The sequence below is a fragment of the Anopheles nili genome, chromosome 3 (genome assembly GCF_943737925.1).
Source record: "Anopheles nili chromosome 3, idAnoNiliSN_F5_01, whole genome shotgun sequence".
NCBI lineage: Eukaryota > Metazoa > Arthropoda > Insecta > Diptera > Culicidae > Anopheles > Anopheles nili.
In genome coordinates, this window is record NC_071292.1 from 59066011 (window position 1) to 59084601 (window position 18591).

At 46.8% G+C, this 18591-nt stretch overlaps 2 protein-coding genes across 2 annotated transcripts; one reads left to right on the forward strand and one right to left on the reverse strand.

Moving 5' to 3' along the window:
• Positions 1-33: 33 nt before the first annotated feature.
• Positions 34-10853, reverse strand: LOC128724720 (uncharacterized). The gene is made up of 15 exons (XM_053818441.1): positions 10816-10853; positions 10376-10564; positions 8295-8951; positions 8053-8220; positions 7570-7728; positions 7296-7429; positions 6439-6724; positions 5966-6043; positions 5123-5323; positions 4619-5061; positions 3940-4459; positions 3256-3332; positions 1732-2078; positions 938-1660; positions 34-844 (listed from the first exon to the last, which is right to left on the reverse strand). Exons 2-15 carry the CDS (start codon positions 10425-10427, stop codon positions 694-696), a joined length of 3996 nt encoding a protein of 1331 aa, XP_053674416.1. The 5' UTR covers positions 10428-10564; positions 10816-10853; the 3' UTR covers positions 34-693.
• Positions 10854-13079: 2226 nt separating this feature from the next.
• Positions 13080-17935, forward strand: LOC128724721 (E3 ubiquitin-protein ligase Topors-like). Its single transcript, XM_053818442.1, has 4 exons — positions 13080-13328; positions 13491-13873; positions 13969-17206; positions 17279-17935. The coding sequence occupies exons 1-3, from the start codon at positions 13080-13082 to the stop codon at positions 17129-17131; spliced, it is 3795 nt and encodes a 1264-aa protein (XP_053674417.1). The 3' UTR covers positions 17132-17206; positions 17279-17935.
• Positions 17936-18591: the final 656 nt, after the last annotated feature.

Below are 18591 nucleotides of genomic sequence, written 5' to 3' on the forward strand. Positions count from 1 at the left end.
AAAACGCTAGATAGACACAGATGTATATTTTACCTATTTATTGTCTTCCGATTAGAAGAATAGTAAGATTTGCCAGTGCCAACTCTCCAAGCACGTATCCTTTTCATTCCAATCAATTTTACAGCGAACAAAGTTTCTCTCTACTGTTTTTGAAAATTTCTCATGAGTTTCCTACTGCCTGGTGGAAAAGAAATACAATCGTTCCCATGCTAATAAACCCCGTTCAGTGCTTATGTCCTTGGTGTGTTGAGTCTTTTTGTCTTTCCACTCAATGTCTAGCTGTGGTTTGTTCGTCTTTAGACGCTCCATTGTAATCTATACACAAAAAACGAATACAACCCTTCCCACGATAACCCGTAAAACGAAAGACCAGACTTTAGGGAGCAGTCCTTGAAAGCTCGTTACCTTGATCGTTCTAACTTTGGCCATAACACGCGTGATTCGAGACCGGATTTTCAATCATTTGCCCATGTCACATACTATACTATACTAACGCAAAACTCACTCACATCGTCAAAAGGCACCAGCTTTACTAAATCTAGCTTTAAATTAAAGGAAATCACGCAACTACGCGTACCTATAACGAACCTGTGTGAGGGAGAGTATGGTAAAATGCATATGCGTTTCACGCACAAATTCTAGGATCTGCTAACTCTGCTGCTGAAGATCACCATTGATGGTGCAGTCTCTGCACTAGATGGGCGTCAGTGTGCGTCGTTGGCTTTCCGACAAATCTGGATGCCAAAAGTCCACAATTAGTACCAGTCGTGTTGCTGTCCCATTGTGCCACACCTCGTGCTCAAAGCTATCGTCGAAAATCAACCACTTGCCGTTCTCCCAGGAGCTAAATGTATACACCAGTGGATAGAGAAACAAAATAAAGCGTTAAAAAAACTCCTCTTAAATCAATGTTGCCCTTTCCGATCGACTATCTTACCGTGTTTCCTCGGCGACTCTTATTGACGTACCAGCTGGCACGCTTAAGCCCAAATGTGCCCGTACGCGGCAGTTTGTAGGGCCACAGTGCGGCCACACGTGGGTGCCAGGATGCATGACGCTAAATTTCACCTGACCACGCTTGCAAGAGCGTGCCGCCGGAAAGTGTTGCTCCACCAGCCGACAGGTCAGAGGTGCGCGGGCACAGTTACGCTCCAACCGAGCGCCACGAGAAAACAGCTCCAGTTGCTTCCAGTCTCCTCGATCACGAAGATTTTCCGTTTCATTCACGAAAACACCCTCACTGCTCAGCAGCGCTAGACCTTCGTCACGGATCTGCGTCCATTGCGCACGGATAAGCTCCAATTCGCGCCCGTGAGTCGTCTGTTCCTGCGTCCAAAACGGACGGGAACGTAACCCGTCCACGTTGTACAGCGATCGTTGGTACAGCGAAAGGAACAGCTTCTTTTCTACGCCCTTCCGGTACACGTTTAGTGCCTCGCTGTTGCGTCCTAGCCGTTGCAAGGCATCGCCCAGCTGGAAGTAAAACCGTCCATCCTGGGTGCCTTCGTGGTCCGTATCGATACCCTCCTGCAGGTACTGCGCCGCTAGCTCCATGTTCTGATCCAGCGTCTTCAACACGAACCCGTAATGTACCAGAGCGAACCCATCGCCGATCCACCGCAACAGGGTGTCGTGAAGGACGGCTTTAGCTTCCTGGAGCCTTGAAGTGAAAGCGAAGCATGAGAGTTATGGCGTATCAAAGGCAAATGAACCTATTTTCACTGATCTCACCTGTTCATGTAGAGGTAGCTAACGGCGAGCTGATTTCGATAGAGTGGTTCGTGGTCGAATCGTCGTATCAGCATCTTGTGTACCTCAATCGCCTTTGCGTGCTGGCCCTGGAAACGCATCCGATCGAGGCATCGTTCCGCCATAGACTTCAGCGTCGCATCGTCTACCGCAAGATCCTGCTCAAGCACCTTACGATAGGCAGTGATCGCTTCCGTCAGGATGGAGTTACTCCGTCGTTGTTCGGCCAACGCATCCAAAGCTCGCGCCCGTCCGATCAGGGCAGCGATGGAATTAGGTTGCTGCACGATAATGCGATCGTACGCTGCTAGCGCTTTTTCCGGATCCTTTTATCCGATCGTGGTTGTTGGGAGCACGCACGTGTGTGTGTTTTGGCAATCCGTTTTATATGTTGTCATGAGGAAGTCCAGTTTAAGCAGCATGGTTGTTATAAAGTTATTGCAGTATTAAAACACAGCACACACATGCGTTCATAGGAATACGCAAATAAGGAGCAAAAGGTTTAAATGCGCAGAGTGAGAAAATCGAATTAGGTCAAAGCGTTTAGAAGCGAAAAGAAAGGGAAAATAAAATAAAATTAAAAAAAAACTCAAATACATTAGATCTTAAAGTCTACACAAACAAAATGCGGCACAAGATGTTAGGATGTTTGGCAGCTCCATTCGAGCCGCAGGAATGCTAGCATTATTCGTTCACTTCACAGGAGTAAGATTGTCGGCAATTGCACGACTTCATGTGCTTTCGTTTTGGGTGGGTGTCCAGCAGAAAACCACATAAAACTCGGAATAAACGAATCACAGCATTCCCTGCGAATGGAGCTTAAGAGGGATGGTATGCATCACTATCTACTGCTTTGCAACCGCCAGCAATGTCGAAGGAAACTTGCAAACACTGAAAACATCACAGAACAGTACACGCAGGCACACGCCAAACACTTTCGCGATATAGTTCCTTTATTCGCCCCTCATGAACGCAAATAAGTCTTCCGCTAGGTTTCCGTTCAAGGCAAACGTTAGTAAAACCAAATTGCATTAAAAACTGCGTTGATAAAAGAAAAAGTCCTCAGTGAAAATTATCGTCCATCGTCAGTCCAGGTCCAGTCTCATGGTTTTCGTTGCGTCGGAGTACAAGAGCGCGTTAGCTTGAGTGTTCTCGTATTGTGTTGTTGATGCTTCCGTTATCACAATAGGAAACCAAATTATCTCATCTTCTTGTTGCCACCTAACACACGCTTCATCGTATCAGCGCGTTTTGTTTCTGTCTCTATTGCGTATTTCTCTAAAACTAAAGGGATGTCTTACACACTTCAAGTGCCCCCAAGGCAAAATAATTGCATTGAGAGCACATTGTGTGGAGTTGATATTTGTGTACGCGATTCTAGATATTACTCGAACCCGAACTCCTGATTTGGATGAAAATGGAATGTAGAAACATCATTTCATCGATGCACGTGTGACTAAATCGTGCCAACAGCACACCAGTATTTCGTTCCAGCTGTTCACTTACCTCGTCGAGTTGCCGCTCGGCTCGTCTTAATTCTTCCTGATAGGACCGATCAGCCTCTTCAGCCCTCGATGGGATTTCTGTGGGAGTAGCACGAAACAATAACGGATGGGATATGATGGGGTATGCGACATACGACATGCCGTACGACCATCAACGACAGTAGGCATACGGGGTGGAAACGGAAACAGACAAAGAAAGAACACGGTAAAAAATTAGTCGCTCCTTGAGAATGTGCAAGCCTCGTTGGAGGGGTGCTTTGGAAGAGAGCATAGAATGCGTTTGATCGAAAGGCTGCACCAGCAATTTTGGAACTTGCGAGAAGAGCGCTAATTAATACTACCAGATACTACAGAATCACAGTTGCAAGTTGCATCTTCATTTACTGGCGATGTGATTTTTGATGTGATATAAATAGAATATGATGGGGCAAGATGGAGATGGAAGGCGACTACGCGGTACGTTCGTGCGATATGAAAGCGGCCACATGGTACCCCGACTTAAAGGATGGTTTGTGGTGTGAAAATGTGCATACAAAACTACAACGCAGCAGTGATGACAAATGAGGAGCCAACCACGCGAGCGAGCGAGCGTATAATCGAGCGGGCGAGCGAGCACACGGTGCGTCTAACATCAATGTTTCGATCGATGGTGTTGATTTCTGTTTCCTCTAATAGGCATAAATACTTGTCCAGCCAGCAGCGGTCGCTTCGTCATCATCACCATCCGGACCGGCCGCCTCGGAGTTGGATGCCGCCGTCGTTGACGCACTCGCCGGTAATTTGCCGTATTTCTCCTCCAATCTACGCATCAGGTCCGAGTCGTCAACATCCGATGCCTCGTCGTATTCACCACCCGGCGGAATGTTGTCGTCGGTCAGCGGTTCTTCCTCCTCGTCCGAACCGTACTGATTGAGCAGAACCGACTCGATCTCATCGTCCACTTCCTCTTCTTCGTAGACAATCTCTTCTTCGCCCTCATACTCGTCGTACTCCTCGGCATACTCATCCGGTTCCGGCTCTTCTTCGCTGGCGTCCGGTACGAATAAGTTCTCTTTACTGCCGTTGTCACTGGCACCTGGATGAAGTGCCGTGTGCTCTGGCCTGTACACTGGCTCCAGCTCAAATTCCGTTTCCTCTCGCTCGGGAAGCCGAAATTCGACGTGCTTTTCTCGCACCGAATGGGCTGCTGTTGCAGATACCTGCGACTGATATGGAGAGACCATCGGCTCAGGCAGGGATCTTATAGCCATGGATGGTCCCGTGGGGACTTGCTTAACGTATGCATGATCGCGTTCAATCGGTGGTGATGGGATTTCCGAAAGCATTGCCGTCAGGACAGATTTTGCTTCACCCTTCACACTTACGTTTCCACTCGGTTCCGCCAGAGTCTCCCGATCACGCATCCGGTCGGGCTCCGTTTCACTTTCTCCTGCGCCGGATGGAATAACGATTGGATCCTTGTGCAAACCATAAATGAGCTTGTTCAAAGCACCCTTCGGTGGTTTCTTCCGTGCCAACAAGGAATCTTTCGTTCCCTTCTTCGACAGCGGTTCAGGTGCAATCGCATGCGTGGTATGTACTTTTTGATCCATCACAACTTCGACTTCCTCTGTTGGCGATCGATACATTGAGTTGAAATCTTCGAATGTAATCGGCACAAATGCACCAATTTCTTCCTCTTGTTTTATAAGGATTTTCTCCTTCTCCTCTTCCTGCTCATAATCTTCCTCTATTTCTTCCATTTCGTATTCGTAATCATCTCCCGAATAACGCTCGGCGTCGTCGTCGTTATCGTCAAACATGGCCACTGTAATGTAGGATACATGTGTTAAATCTTTCCATCCAGCAGCTCCAAACCAAACACTTACCATTTTCTTCGGTCATATCTACGTCGGTTATTACTGACTGGTTTTTAGGATTGGCATAAACAAAATCATCCAGTATCGATTTAGCTCCAGTTAATTGGGTTTCGTCTTTGGGTTCCAATTTTGCGTTAGATAATAAACCATCATTGGTAGGTGTATTTTCTATCTGAACGTTAGCGCCATCACCTTTACTGGTTGGTTTTTCTTTGTTGACGAAAATACGACGAATTATTCTTTTATCTCTAATATCACACTAGAATCTCGTTTGCACATTATACACGCACAACCAGCAACACCCACTTCATCAATTGGCATGCACAACGGTCAGTTGCATTAAATAAAATCGATCATCGTCATTAGCATTTTATATTAAGGGCATCTTTTGCATAACATGCAATCGTACGTGACCAAACATGTCGAGGAAAAGTGTACATTTTCGAACTCGAAAGTGCAAATTATTAGCATTTACGAAAGGTAAACATTTGTAAGAGAAATAAACGAAAAAATACAAAGCAACATTTATACATCCCAACGTGGTTTTTTGCAATATCGCCTAGTTAATTGACCCCACAAATGTAAAAGATACGCAAGGCATGTGTTAGAAAACGCCATGCAATAATAGTAAAACGAAAGAAATACCAATTCTTTTAATATTACCAACGAAGAAAAAAGCGAAACATAAAGGAAAAGTCTAAGTTGTAATAATTGCCAACAACATTGAACATGAAAGAAACGATAGCAACACATTGGTAGGAAATAGAAAATAGAACTACATAACGACAAACAGAAAACGTCAACACAAAAACTGTACAGCGTACACATAGGTAACAAAACAAGACAACTCACTCGTAGGAGCACGTGGACTAGTTAAGAGAAGATGCGCAGCACCGATCAGTGCAACACCGACAAAGATTTTTACCGTAACTGAAAGTGTAGTCCAACAGGAGTTGCTCTTAGTACGATTGCTTCGTGTATGATTCAGGATCATGGAGATCTACACAGTTTACGCTACACCACATGGAATATACGTCTACTAACAAAACCTGCTTATGTACAAACGAAAACGATCGCATAAATATAGCAATTCGTTCTATGTGCTTCAATAAAACGAATTATAAGCAATAAGTTGCACTTTCTTATCGAATCTGATACGGACATATTTTCAAAGGATGATGGCAGAGGAATCAGGAATCATGTATGAATGAAACGCTTTCATTAAAGCAGATAAATTTTGTGATTCTGTAGTATCATATCTTAGACTATCAAAGGTAGAATGGTCCTTATCTTCCCATACACTTATGTTTTCCGGTGTCACTTACGTGAAGTTTCCTCTTCTGGTTCAACAGCGGCCCGACGCTTTTCTTCATCTGCTGCACGACGTTGCTGTTCGCTACGAATCTTCTCCAAATATTCCTCTTCACCGCCGTCGTTGTCCACGAATTCGCTGAAATCTGCTTTGCCATCATCAACATCATCATCATCGTCGTCCTCGTCGTTATCGTCATCCACATTGTTATCATTGCCTTCATTTGCTGATTGAGATCCACGAGTTACTGCTTCAATTTCGTCCTCGTCCCCATCAAAGTTGTCGTTGTCGTTCTCATCCTAGTGGCATATATCGTGACAAACATTATTTTTCTCACAATAGATAATCACACCTGGTCCATGCATAAAAAGCATAGTAAAACTAAAACACCATGCAGCCCACCCTTTACCTTTCCAGAAATCTTGGCAGAAGCATCTATCGTGCCTTCAAAGATCGGCACATCTAAGGATTCGGCAAGTTTGTTATAATTTCGAACCAATTCATCCATTTGGACTTTCAACGTTTCGCGTGTAACGAATTCGGTAGGTGCCTTCGTTGACGATTCTGCCATTTGATTGTCTATAGGGTCTTGATCGCCATTTTCATGGAACTGGGAAGATTCGGTTTGGGTCTTTAAACCCTCACCCTCAGGATCCAGGGATTCAGGCAACAGAATGCTTTTGTTAGAGCTATCGTTCAAAGCATTAGAGCGTTGCTGAAAGCGGCATAACCAGCAAAGCGTAAAAATCACAAGTGAGAGAAACAAAAAACATTCATATCAAATCAAAAGTCTAAACGAAATATTTGGTTGCTGAGAACAAACGGTGTAAAACACTTCAAATTATAAATAATAATTGCCAAATAACATACTTCCTCATCGAATACATTATCATCCTGGTCGTCATCGGCATCAGCAAAGCCAGCGTTTCGCTCAACGAACACATCATCGTCGTCATCATCATCGTCAGCAACTGTAGCACCAGTGTTGCTCCTAACGGCTGGTTCTAGTGATAGAAACGATATTTAATCAACTACCAAATTTTTTCGTTCTTTGATTTAAAATATATAAGCGTTCCCATTAGTAATTGAATACATTATGCGCAGTTGCCTACTTTTCACATAACGAAAACCAATCAATACTAACCATCAAAGTCTTGTTCACTTCCTACCAATTCTTCTTCATCCTCATCACCATCAAAATCTTCTTTACCCTTGGCAGCTTCCTCATTTTCATCGTCGTCATTATCTTTATCATTTTCATCATCATCGTCATCGTTATTATCCAAATTAGTTTTTGTGATTACTAAAGAAACAGAAAATTGTAAGAATTGTGCTAAAATACTAACGCTACATGAGAGCGTTAGTTTGAAACAAAAATAAAGCGTACAGTAAATTCTAATGTAAAAAGCGATATTTAACTGACGAAAAAACAACTTAAGTCATTTGAAACAAGCAAAAAATGAACATAATTGCATATTAAGATGCAAAATATTAAAACTCAAGCGAAGAAAGCGAAAAAAACGTAAGATAAAAGAAAAAATAGCTCATACAAAAGTGAAGCTGCCACACAAAAATTAGTTCAATTATTTCCTAAATCGAAGTCAAGTTTAAAGCCTTCTCAATTTACCATTGTCACTCTTTTTCTCTAGCTCATCGTTGTCCTTATCATCGTCAGTCTTGGTATCATCGTCGTCGTCGTCGTCATCGTCATTATCATCATCTTGTTTGTTATTAAAATTATCATTCTTATCATCATTATCATCGTCATCATCAAGATTAGGATTTCCGTTGGCACCTAAAGCGTGCCAGGAACTGAGAAATAATTACGAACGACCTACACATCGTGCAACAGGATATTGTATAGCTTACCGGCGTCATCATCATCATCATCATCGCCGTCGTCCTGACCATCATCATCGTCATCGTCGTCATCGTCGACGGTAGCAGCCTGCTGTTCGGCGGCCTCTTGTTGAGTGAAGATCTCCTCCACCTCATCATCGTCCAGCTTCTGCGCTGGTCCCTCATCTTCGTCATCATCCTGCACGTCCGTTCCATCGTCATCGTGGTCTTCTTCCTCGGCATACGGCGTACCATCGTCGTGATCTCCATCGCCTCCATCTTGATCGTGCTCATCATCATCGTGATCATCTACCACGTGATGCGCTTCACCATCGTCGTCATCGTGATCGTCGAGCGAGTTGATGGCTGCCAAGATTTCTTCGTGATGGTGATCGTCTTGCCGCGTTTCGTCGACCCAGCCGTTAAAGAATTCCGAGTACCGTGATTCGGACAACGGCGTGTCCTCGTTGGAGAGACCCTGATTTTCGATGAGGATGAGTCCGATCAAAGCACCGAGACCGGCCAGCAGGATAAAGAAGACGACCTTCGCGCACCAATTGCCTCCGGTGCCGTGATCGCTGTGGATGTGCATCTGAACATCACCCGGTTCCTTGGCCGCCTGTGCGGCTCCGCTAGACGGTTGCTTCGGTGCATGGGCAATCGTTTCCTTAACCGTGTCTTCATCATCTGAAATGCAGATACACAACAAATATGCACTTTGGCTTCTACAACTTAACAATGCCTCATTGAGTTGTTTTCATTTTCTCTGTTATAAAAGCTGCATCGTATCGCACGCAAGTCCGTTTTACAGACCGCCTCGTCCACATGGCATGTGACGTGGCACACATCAGCAAACACGCGGCGACATCACGAAAATCTCACTTTCAACAGCACTGGGTCGCTTCCTCGTCGAGGAATACAACGACCCACCCCGCAAAAAAAAATCACGGGCGTGCACACGCTTTTTACGTCTCCCGTTTTGCGACTTTTGCTAAATGATATTTTTACACCATTTGGTTGGCAGCGCAGCTACCGGCAACACACAAAAAAACGCCAACAGGTTACGGCGCTTTGTGGGGTGAGGAAAATTGAAACCAAGCAAAAAAGAAATCACCGTTTCCCATCGAAAGTGGATTAACGCCAACGTGTACGCTTCCACGCGGAAGATGTCGCGCATTTTGCATCCTTTCGATCTGCGTCAGCTTGTTCTGACCGCATGACCTAGGCCATTGTTTACGGGATGAACTCTGGCCTTATTTCGCCCTAATACCAGCAGCTTAATGCGACATCCTAGCTGGTGATAAATTTTGCTGCCGTTTTACAATAGGTTAAATAGTCGCGACGTAATGTAAAATGTTAAAAGATTCAACATACGCAATATAAGTTCATACAAAGCCTGTGAACACCAAATGGGTACAATAAACAATCAATATTGGTAATAGTCATTCAGTATCAATGATAATTGCAGCTAAGTAACGCTACCAAACACGAGAAATTTCAGACCTATATCACAAAAATGCCTGTATTATTGGCCTGTAATATTATTGGCTGTTAAATCGAAGTGATCTATGCTTATAAAAACCTACTAATATTTCATTCGTATGATCACAAACGCATACCACGTGCATCTTGTTCCGAGATGACATATTTTGCGTTTAGGGTCAATACAGCTTTTATCGATGTGTCCATATTCATGTTGGTAAAGAACGCATGGAGTTATTACGACATTTCCCAACCGATAGAATGGAAGCGACCCTCAGCAGGAACGTTCACGGGATTGGACAGCGCCTAGTAAGCATGCAGCAAAGCACTACGGCCGCCGCACCGGAGCTATTTAAAGATTTTTCAGACAAGCTAATAATGTTCTAATTTAAAAGCGACCTCAAGGGAGGCCGAAAGATAGGCCGCCGATGTCTGCGTTGACCGTTCCGGCCGAAAAGCGTACACACCCCGTGACAGAACTACTTCATCAAATCTTCATCCCCGATAAGATTACGTGGCGGCAGAACGGACCAACGGATTGCTCTCGTTCAATCCTTGTCCCGAACCTAGCTAACCGAGAAAGCCGATAGTGAACGTCGGCTGGGTTTTTCCGCTATCGCACCCATTACCTTTCTTCCTTTTTTTATCCTTCCGCTTCTTTGGCTGCGTATCGCCGGACATGTTCGGTGCTAGGCTCCCTCAACACTCGATCAGAGCACTGGCGGTTACTTCCTGTTCAAGATTCTTATCACTGCACGTTTCTACACTGCGCGCACACACTTGTGGGACCTGCTATCGTCCCTGTGGGGGTTGGGAAGCTGGATAATGCACGGAGAAATGAAACAAACAATAGTAAATACCACCTCGTAACGTCTGTTTGAGCGCAACACTTTCTACACTTCCGTCGACTGTTGTGTTGTGCAGTGCCAACTACGATAATCAGACGTCCGGCGGACGGAGGAAAATATCTTTGGAAGGCAACGCGACGAGTTCTAATTTAAGATCGCACACCCTGCCTGCCGGGTTCCGACAGCCGTTCCGTCTCGTTGCCTTCGCTTTTCCTACCCACCTGCTGGCGAGGGTTAGCACGCCGAAAACACTCTCCCGGTTGCGCACTCTGTTACCGTCCGTTTTGTACTGGCCGGCACTGGGATTTCAATTTGAAACGACACTAGCGATCGCGCGAGAGAAACCGATGCGCACGCAATGGGGATGTTTGTGGCGGTTTTATTTATATTTCGACTGTCAGCATCCCGGTGTTTGTCACTCGACGGGAGACGGGTGAGCAAGATTCGAAATCTACCACGAAATCAAATCCGGCAAAACAGAGAACTATCGAGCGATTCCGATTTATGCTAGCGCCTTAAATATTACGCAAGCCTTCAAGCCCGAAAGCCACTTATGCACCTATATACACGCGTCAATACAAATTTGCTGATTTTAAATTTAAAATAGAATATAACTACACGTTGCCATGAAACAATTCGGGAAAACTGGCGTATGTTTTTAAAAAATACTCACTAATATACTTGTTTACCGGACAGATCAAAACAAACAACTGTTGCCATACAAAGTCCTGCCATTTGACAGCTTATAGTACAGTGCTGGGCATAATATTAGATGAACACGTATAACATATACTACTATTTAAATTATTCATTCGTCCGACTTTACACCGTGGTGTTTTTCTGCTGCAGACGAAACCGCAGCCTCTGAGCATGAATCCTTCAATCCTAGTGCTTTTGCAGGCTCATCTATGCTATTTCTCTATCTCATTTTGAGCTGCACGTGTTCCGTGCACCACGTGTTCTCTATTCATGCGGGTGACATGAATGCATTTCATCAGTCCATAGAAATTTAGTGAGTTTAATTCGCGTCTCTAACTCGAGACTAGCATACTGCTCATAAAACTCGTGATTATAGCGAATCGTCTTCCCACACGAACAAATATTCTTGAGACCACTTTAAATGCAACTACAAAGAAGAGCCGCAAGCCAATGATGTCTGTTATCAACCATCTGGATCTGGATAACCTTAAAAGAAGATGATCCACTAATTTCCCTTTGAAACGACTCTTTGAATCGCAAGTTTAAAATGAATACAAACTAACCCATCCTCCTGAAGTACCAAAGGCTCATTTTTATAACAAAGAGACTTCAGTGTTTCCTATTCATGCTCACCTGCCTTGTGATGTTGGGCACGATTGTTTGATCAAAAATGTAAGTATGACCGAGATTCTAAAAAGGGGTCGCAGAGTTTTTTCTTTACCATGCTGAGGTGGAAGAAAAAGAGATAATTCTCAACCATCTATTATATTATCTGCTATCTCGTCCAGATTTGAACAGCGACTGATTTTTCGTTTCGCAAAACCTCTTGGATAGCTTATGCCATATGCGTCCTCTAGCTGCGTTGATTGATAAGTTAGCAAGAAAGTTTCTATGAAAATGTATTGTGATGCTACCACAGAATTGTGCATTGATTTCTTTATAGATTCATATATAACTCATGATGGATGTAAGTTCCAAATGAATGAAATTTCAACATTCGTCAGTTGCTATAATGCAAATGATCACGCCGACAGCGTCGTTTAATTGTACTATAATTCACGACAGATGAGATTGTCGGCTTATTTTCTTAATCTTAACTTAAAAAAATCAGTAACAAATCTTTATAATACTCATATTTTACATTCTTTGTTTTAAATTTTTGCTTTTGTTTGATAAACAATGCAATCGTTTCGACCATATTTGTCGGCACAATGGATTGTTTGACAACTGAAATATGTAGCTATAAACGTCAAAAGGCAGCAGTATAATGTGTGTGTGACTGTTTTTGTGGACTTCTTCTCCTTCTTGTTCAGAGAAAAAAGACATGGTTGAATCGATTCGCGACGAAACCGTGTGAAATTTATTGTTTAAAATCTATTTCTATAGTGCCGTATGTGCGTTTATTATCTACTTTGCACGAACAGTGAAGAATTCTGATAGTGCTTGTATAGAAGAAGTGCAGTCGGTGGTACTGCAGGCGTTCAGGAAGTTCCTGCGCAAACATATATCCATTTAGGACAGACTAGATAATGGTCTGAATAATGTCGCCAACAATTGTGCTTCTCAGCAATGTACTAATAGTATTGGCTTGAATTATTCTTTTCTGAAACTAGTGGCAGTGGTGCATGCGATACGCGCGTTGCTAAATTTGGATACCAAGCATTCTGGATGCTTCCTTGAGGTGCAGGGTTTGTAGACCGCCCTCATCATCACCCCGCCTGGGTTGAGAGATAATCAAACGAAGTACGAAAATCTGCTGGGCGCAAATCATTGACTTTTGCGCACAATGGAGGAGGCCGTTGCAATAGCGGATTGTCCTCCTACACCGGAAATACTGCCCCTGGCAAGCACGCCCCCATCGCGAACCCGGGGCGTGTGCAGTTCATCCTCGAGCGAGGAAGCCGACGAGACGACCAATGGTCGCCGATCCCCGTCACCGAAATGCGCTATATGTCTGGGAAAGTGCCGCCAGCGAGCATACACGAACTCCTGCAAGCATGAGTTCTGCTTCCAATGCCTGCTGGAGTGGAGCAAGGTACGTAATTCAGTGTGCGAAGATGCACCGCGTATCGAGCATGTGTGCGTGTGCATGAACAAAAAAAACATATGCGCGTTGCCATCAACGTCCTTAGCAAATGCTTCCTCAAATGGTTTTCTCTACTCTCATTAATGCGTGTGTTTGAATAATTATTTTCAGGTGAAACCGGAATGTCCGCTCTGCAAGCAACGGTTCTGTTCCATCGTACACCACAAGACGGACGGTTTCGTAGAGGAACTCAAGTTACCCGATCCGCACAACGGAATTTGGATTCCCAACTTAGTGCAAGAACTGTCACGGACATTGCATGGCGCGCAGCAAATTCACTTACCCTACGGTACTGTTGCCGAGCGGCTGCAGCGCCTGTTGCTATATCGGTCCCCCGACGTGGATCGATTTATCCGGGAGTTCGGTAACGAATTCATTCCGCCCCGCAGTGACGTTCTCGAGTGGCGGCGGTTCGTCTACGTCCACGGATTGTACTCTTGTCCCACGGCAGACATCAATGGTCGCTTTCGCGAATGTTCCGCAGCGTTTTACAGGTACCACAAGCGCACGGGGCATGATAGAGGGGAGAGGGATCGCATAAACACTCACACATTATTAACACCATTTGTTTTTCTGTCCTTTTTTGTAGGGAAAACCCATCCCAAGTACGCCGCATCTTTCCGTGGATGAATCGAGAGCTATACGCGCTTGGAGTGGTTTCGCCAAATACGCGATCAGAAGGCCTCACGGACATGCTGCAATCGTGCGACATCGATTCGCGACAGTTTATCATTCGTTTGGCGCGCTATATTCCGCTCGAATTCGGCGAACACTTCCAGCACGAGCTTCTTAACTTTGCACGCTCGCCGTACGATATGATTGGGTACGATCGCTGCGTACAGTACAATCCGAGGTTCTTCTCGCGCCCAGCTCGTAATCAGGTCGTCATCTCGTCCGAATCTGACAATGAGGATATCGTCTATATGGCCCCTACTGCACCAAGCACATCTTCGGCAAGCGCTCCAAGCTCGGTTGCCGTAGTTGTTGATCCAATTATAACCGTGGGCGATGCTGGAACTGACAGCAACGTTGGAGCTGGCGTTGCAGTGGCCACAACTAGCGACACCAGTAACACCACCACCACCACCACCAGTAGTACCGCTGCGGACAATACGGTCACGGCGGGCAGAGCCGATGACGCCGGTAGACGCAGGGTGCGCACCGAGATCCGTGTCGAGCTGCGTTCGATGCAAGGCACGAACTCCAGTACCTGCCCTACGCTAACGGTGACCTCGGAGAGATACGAAAATGAACCACCCGTACCGATTATCATTAACGGTGAAAACATATTGCTCTCGTCGAGCGATTCCGATGACTGTCAGTTCGTGATGGCGCAGAAGCCACCCCACCTGCGCACGCCGGACCACGTTGTCGATCTGGGATCCGGCTCCGACAGTGACGTGGTGTTCGTCAATCAAGCCACGACAAGTACGACCCAGTCGAAACGGAGCCAGCTACAAGGAAAGCCGAATTTGCTGAAAAAAGAAACCTCCGGTTCCCACGACTACAACAACGGTGCGTCGACCAGCTCGGGCTACTGCGGTGGTGGAGGTGGTAGCGGAGGAAGTGTCGCAAGTGGCGGCGCGTCGAATTTACACCGCACCAAGTACTACGCCCGACCACGGCTGAACAGATACTCGTGCGGTGTGGGAGTGAAGCGAATCTACGAGGAAAGCAACTCGGATGACTCGGACGCTATGTTCAGTGTGTCCTCGAGTAGAAGACGCGCGTCCTCCAGCACAATATCGGAAACCTCACTATCAGATTTGTCCGCACATGAAGGGGCCGGTGTAGGCGGCGTACAATCACGTGCGACCAGCCACCATGGACGCGGGCGGAATGAGAAAAAGATCGACGTCAAGAAACCACGGCAACCAAAGGCGACGAAGCGAGCGTCTCGAACCCGCCGCCGCAGCAGCAGCAGCAGCAGTAATTGCAGTTGCAGCTCCAGCAGCATCAGCAGCAGCAGTAGTAGCAGCAGTATTAGCACCCATGTCGAGAGCAAGAAAACAAGAAGTAGACGCGGAACGAAACGCGCTAACAGCAAGAGCAGCGCTAGCAGCAGAAGTAGCAGTGCTGCCATCGAACCCAACAACACAGCGGGGGTGGTGGTCGCTGTGGAAGTGCGTAATTTGCGGAACACACGAAGCCGGCAGCAGGCAAGTGTCGTCGATGCTGCGGAAGCGAAATCGCGAAAACGTCCCGCCACGCGACGTCAGAAGAAACGCAAGAGCGTCCGGAAGGAGAAGGACATCAAGCAGCAGTCGTGTCCTAAGGAAGACGAACCGGCCGGGCCAAGCAAAGCGAACAAATCGAAGCGAAGGAAAACAAAAAAGAAGTCTCAATCATCCTCCAAAGCGGCAAAGAGCTCGCACAATCCTGACACGCAAGCGAGTAAAGCATCGCCGGGTCGGAGAGGCGCCAGCAGGCGCACCAGCAAGAGCAAAAAGCGCACGAAACTGTCGGCGGATCACGAAGCGGGATCCTCGCGAGAAACGCCAAAGGACGAGGCACACTACGTCATCGCGTCGCCACCATGCAACTCACCCACGATGCACGTACCGGTGGATGGTGGTGATGGGACTGGGGGTGAGGTGCGCAAGCTCCGAAGCGTTATCATAAAACGTTGCCATTACAACAAGCAAGCGGATGCTCCGGTCCGTTCGAACATACGAGAGATCGATCTGACGGGTGGAGCGGAGGAACCGGTACGGGAAGCACCCGTTACGACCCCACCCGTTGAACGGTGCGTGGCGCAAGAGGAGGAACCGTCTACCTCTAGAGCTGTGTCACAAACTGAGCGCCAAGAAAACGACGGGGACAGGACAGGTGCTGAGATTGCAGACAGCAACGTTCCCGCAGTCGATGTGAATGTGGTTGATCTTGTTGCACCGTGTGTTGCACCGGAGGAAACTGCTACGACGTCGGTGGTTTTGGCCAGTGAGTTGGAACTACCAACCGGCACGGTGCCTGGTGCTGGCTGGTGTGAATCCGGAACGTCCGCTGAGTGTACGGTGGCAACGGAGGAACCGTGCAATATATTGCCATCGGAGCAGCAATCTGAGCAGCTGGAAGAGAACTGTGTCCAGCATCAACTGCCACCACAATCAAATGATATCGATCAACAACCGCTACACCACCGACCGCTGATAGAGGAAAGCGACACCTTGGTTGATGCGGACGATAGCAATACGGGCGCGTCGGAATCGCTCTTCGATACGGCGCTCAACTGGGTTCAAGCTGCTGCACCCGCTCTGATCGCGGAGGAACCGGGTCTTTCGTCCACGGCGGCCTCCCCGTTTTCATCGATATCGTTCCCACCGTCCACGACGTCGGTTTCGCCGTCACTCTCGATGTCCTCGCAATCGCTGGCATTGCCCACGCCGGCCTCACCGTTGCAGCTGATCGAGAGCATAGGCCCGATGGATTGCGATTCACCGTTGCCCTCATCCGTGCTCGGGATCGATGCGATCGAAGGAACCATCGATGAGATCATGGCCACTGGAGTCATTCAAACGTCGTCGGAGGTATCGGCCACGTCTACAGAGTTATCGGCCACGTCTACGGAGGTATCGGCCACGTCTACGGAGATATCGGTCACGTCCACGGAAGTTTCAGCCACATCCACGGAGGTGTCTGTCGAATCCGAGACGGCCACCAGTGCGCCGGAGCCGGATGCTGCATCGCCTCCCTGCCAAGCAGCACCGGATGTTGGTTCTGACGGGTGCACCGGAACACGGGTGGGACTGTGAGATTTGCTGCGTGTAATCGATTTCATCGATTGGTAATACCACCACAGGACTCGCGTATCACCTGCAAGCCACGAGGTAACCGCGCAATGTCCGCTGTAACCGTGCGTAATGTAATGTTGCGGTTTTTGTTCCACATTTTATTTCTAGCTTCAACGTGCAAATGCCATCCAGCCAGACTGATGCGTTGGAGCTACGTGGCTAGTTTCGGTTATCACCGACTGGCGTGGGGGGAGTGTGCTTATCACGATCAGTAGAGCCAAGTCCAAGGAAGCGCGATTTCTACACACATCGTTCCCTACTAGAAATAAATGGAGGCGAGTTAAAAGATGTCCCAAAAAAAAACGACCCAATAGAGTGGAGTTTTACCAGAGAATCCATCGGCAAGCATTAGGCAATAGGGGTTAACTTCTATCGTGACAATGCGCACTCTATCTCACGCACGCATCCCACTTTATTGCAAAATCTTCTGAACGACCTGACGAATTGGACCGATAGGACGGATGTATTATATGATAAGAACATTAGTATATGTAATAGGTCGTTGTATATAAGTTAATGTAGCTTTTAAGCTTTTCGATTGATGTGCGTTTTTCGAGTGTCCTGCGATTCTCACACGAGGATAGTCTCTCGCAGCACCAGCAGACAGTTCCGAGGTTGGCCGCAACCGACAGGAGGGAGAGAAAATTATGTCTAGGGCAGGTACCGTTGCATATAAGACGCGTACGTTCCGAATTCCAAAGCTGTCTTGTAACTTGAATATTTTGCGCACCTTCGAACTACCGTTGGTTAAGAATAATAATAAAAACCAAGCATTACTATAACACCTCTGAGTAGACCTGTTTTTTTATGTCTTGTTGCCCGGATGCATTCAGCAGTGGGCTAATTTGCTCGTCTACAATCCAACCTTCTTCCGAGTGGTCGAAATGCCTCATTATGTGTACGGCTGGTGCTGTGCTAAGAGTTGCGGCAACATAATCCGTTGCAACCCGGGTCCATATGTTGCGAAATCTACCCCCAGCGTGGCACTCGTTGCCCGTGGTTCGACCTTCAACTTGTGGCATGCGGGAGGAACAGACAAACTCCCGTTGAACCGGCACAAACCCACCGGTGGGCTGCTTCAATATCGATGAAGCCTTGAACGTGCCATTCCCATGAAGCTGGAAACTGATAATTGTGCTATCTCCCGGCCGTTTCCCAAAGCCTTGAACCTGGCGGGTGCTTGCCAACATTAGATTGTTGCTGTGTTGTTGTTTTTTTGTTGTTGCTCGTTCTCTTCTCTTCCCCCCCCTCCCCCCTGGGCCTTACATAAATTATCAATCACCCTTTCCGGTTGGTGCATGGTGCGCCGGCTCATTACTGCCATTGTTTCCGATTGTAATTTATGTTGGGTATGTTGCCGCAGCAGCTGCGAGTGCCCATCATATGTGGGCCTGGCTGAGGGGCACGATATGACGCCATTA

Coding starts and splice junctions, on each gene's coding strand:
- LOC128724721 (XM_053818442.1), top strand. CDS start 13,080: ATGGAGGAGGCCGTTGCAATAGCGGATTGTCCTCCTACACCGGAAATA. Junction 13,329..13,490: donor GCCTGCTGGAGTGGAGCAAG/GTACGTAATTCA, acceptor AATTATTTTCAG/GTGAAACCGGAATGTCCGCT. Junction 13,874..13,968: donor TGTTCCGCAGCGTTTTACAG/GTACCACAAGCG, acceptor CCTTTTTTGTAG/GGAAAACCCATCCCAAGTAC.
- LOC128724720 (XM_053818441.1), bottom strand. CDS start 10,427: ATGTCCGGCGATACGCAGCCAAAGAAGCGGAAGGATAAAAAAAGGAAG. Junction 6,044..6,438: donor ACCAGAAGAGGAAACTTCAC/GTAAGTGACACC, acceptor CTACACTTTCAG/TTACGGTAAAAATCTTTGTC. Junction 5,062..5,122: donor AGATATGACCGAAGAAAATG/GTAAGTGTTTGG, acceptor CCTACATTACAG/TGGCCATGTTTGACGATAAC.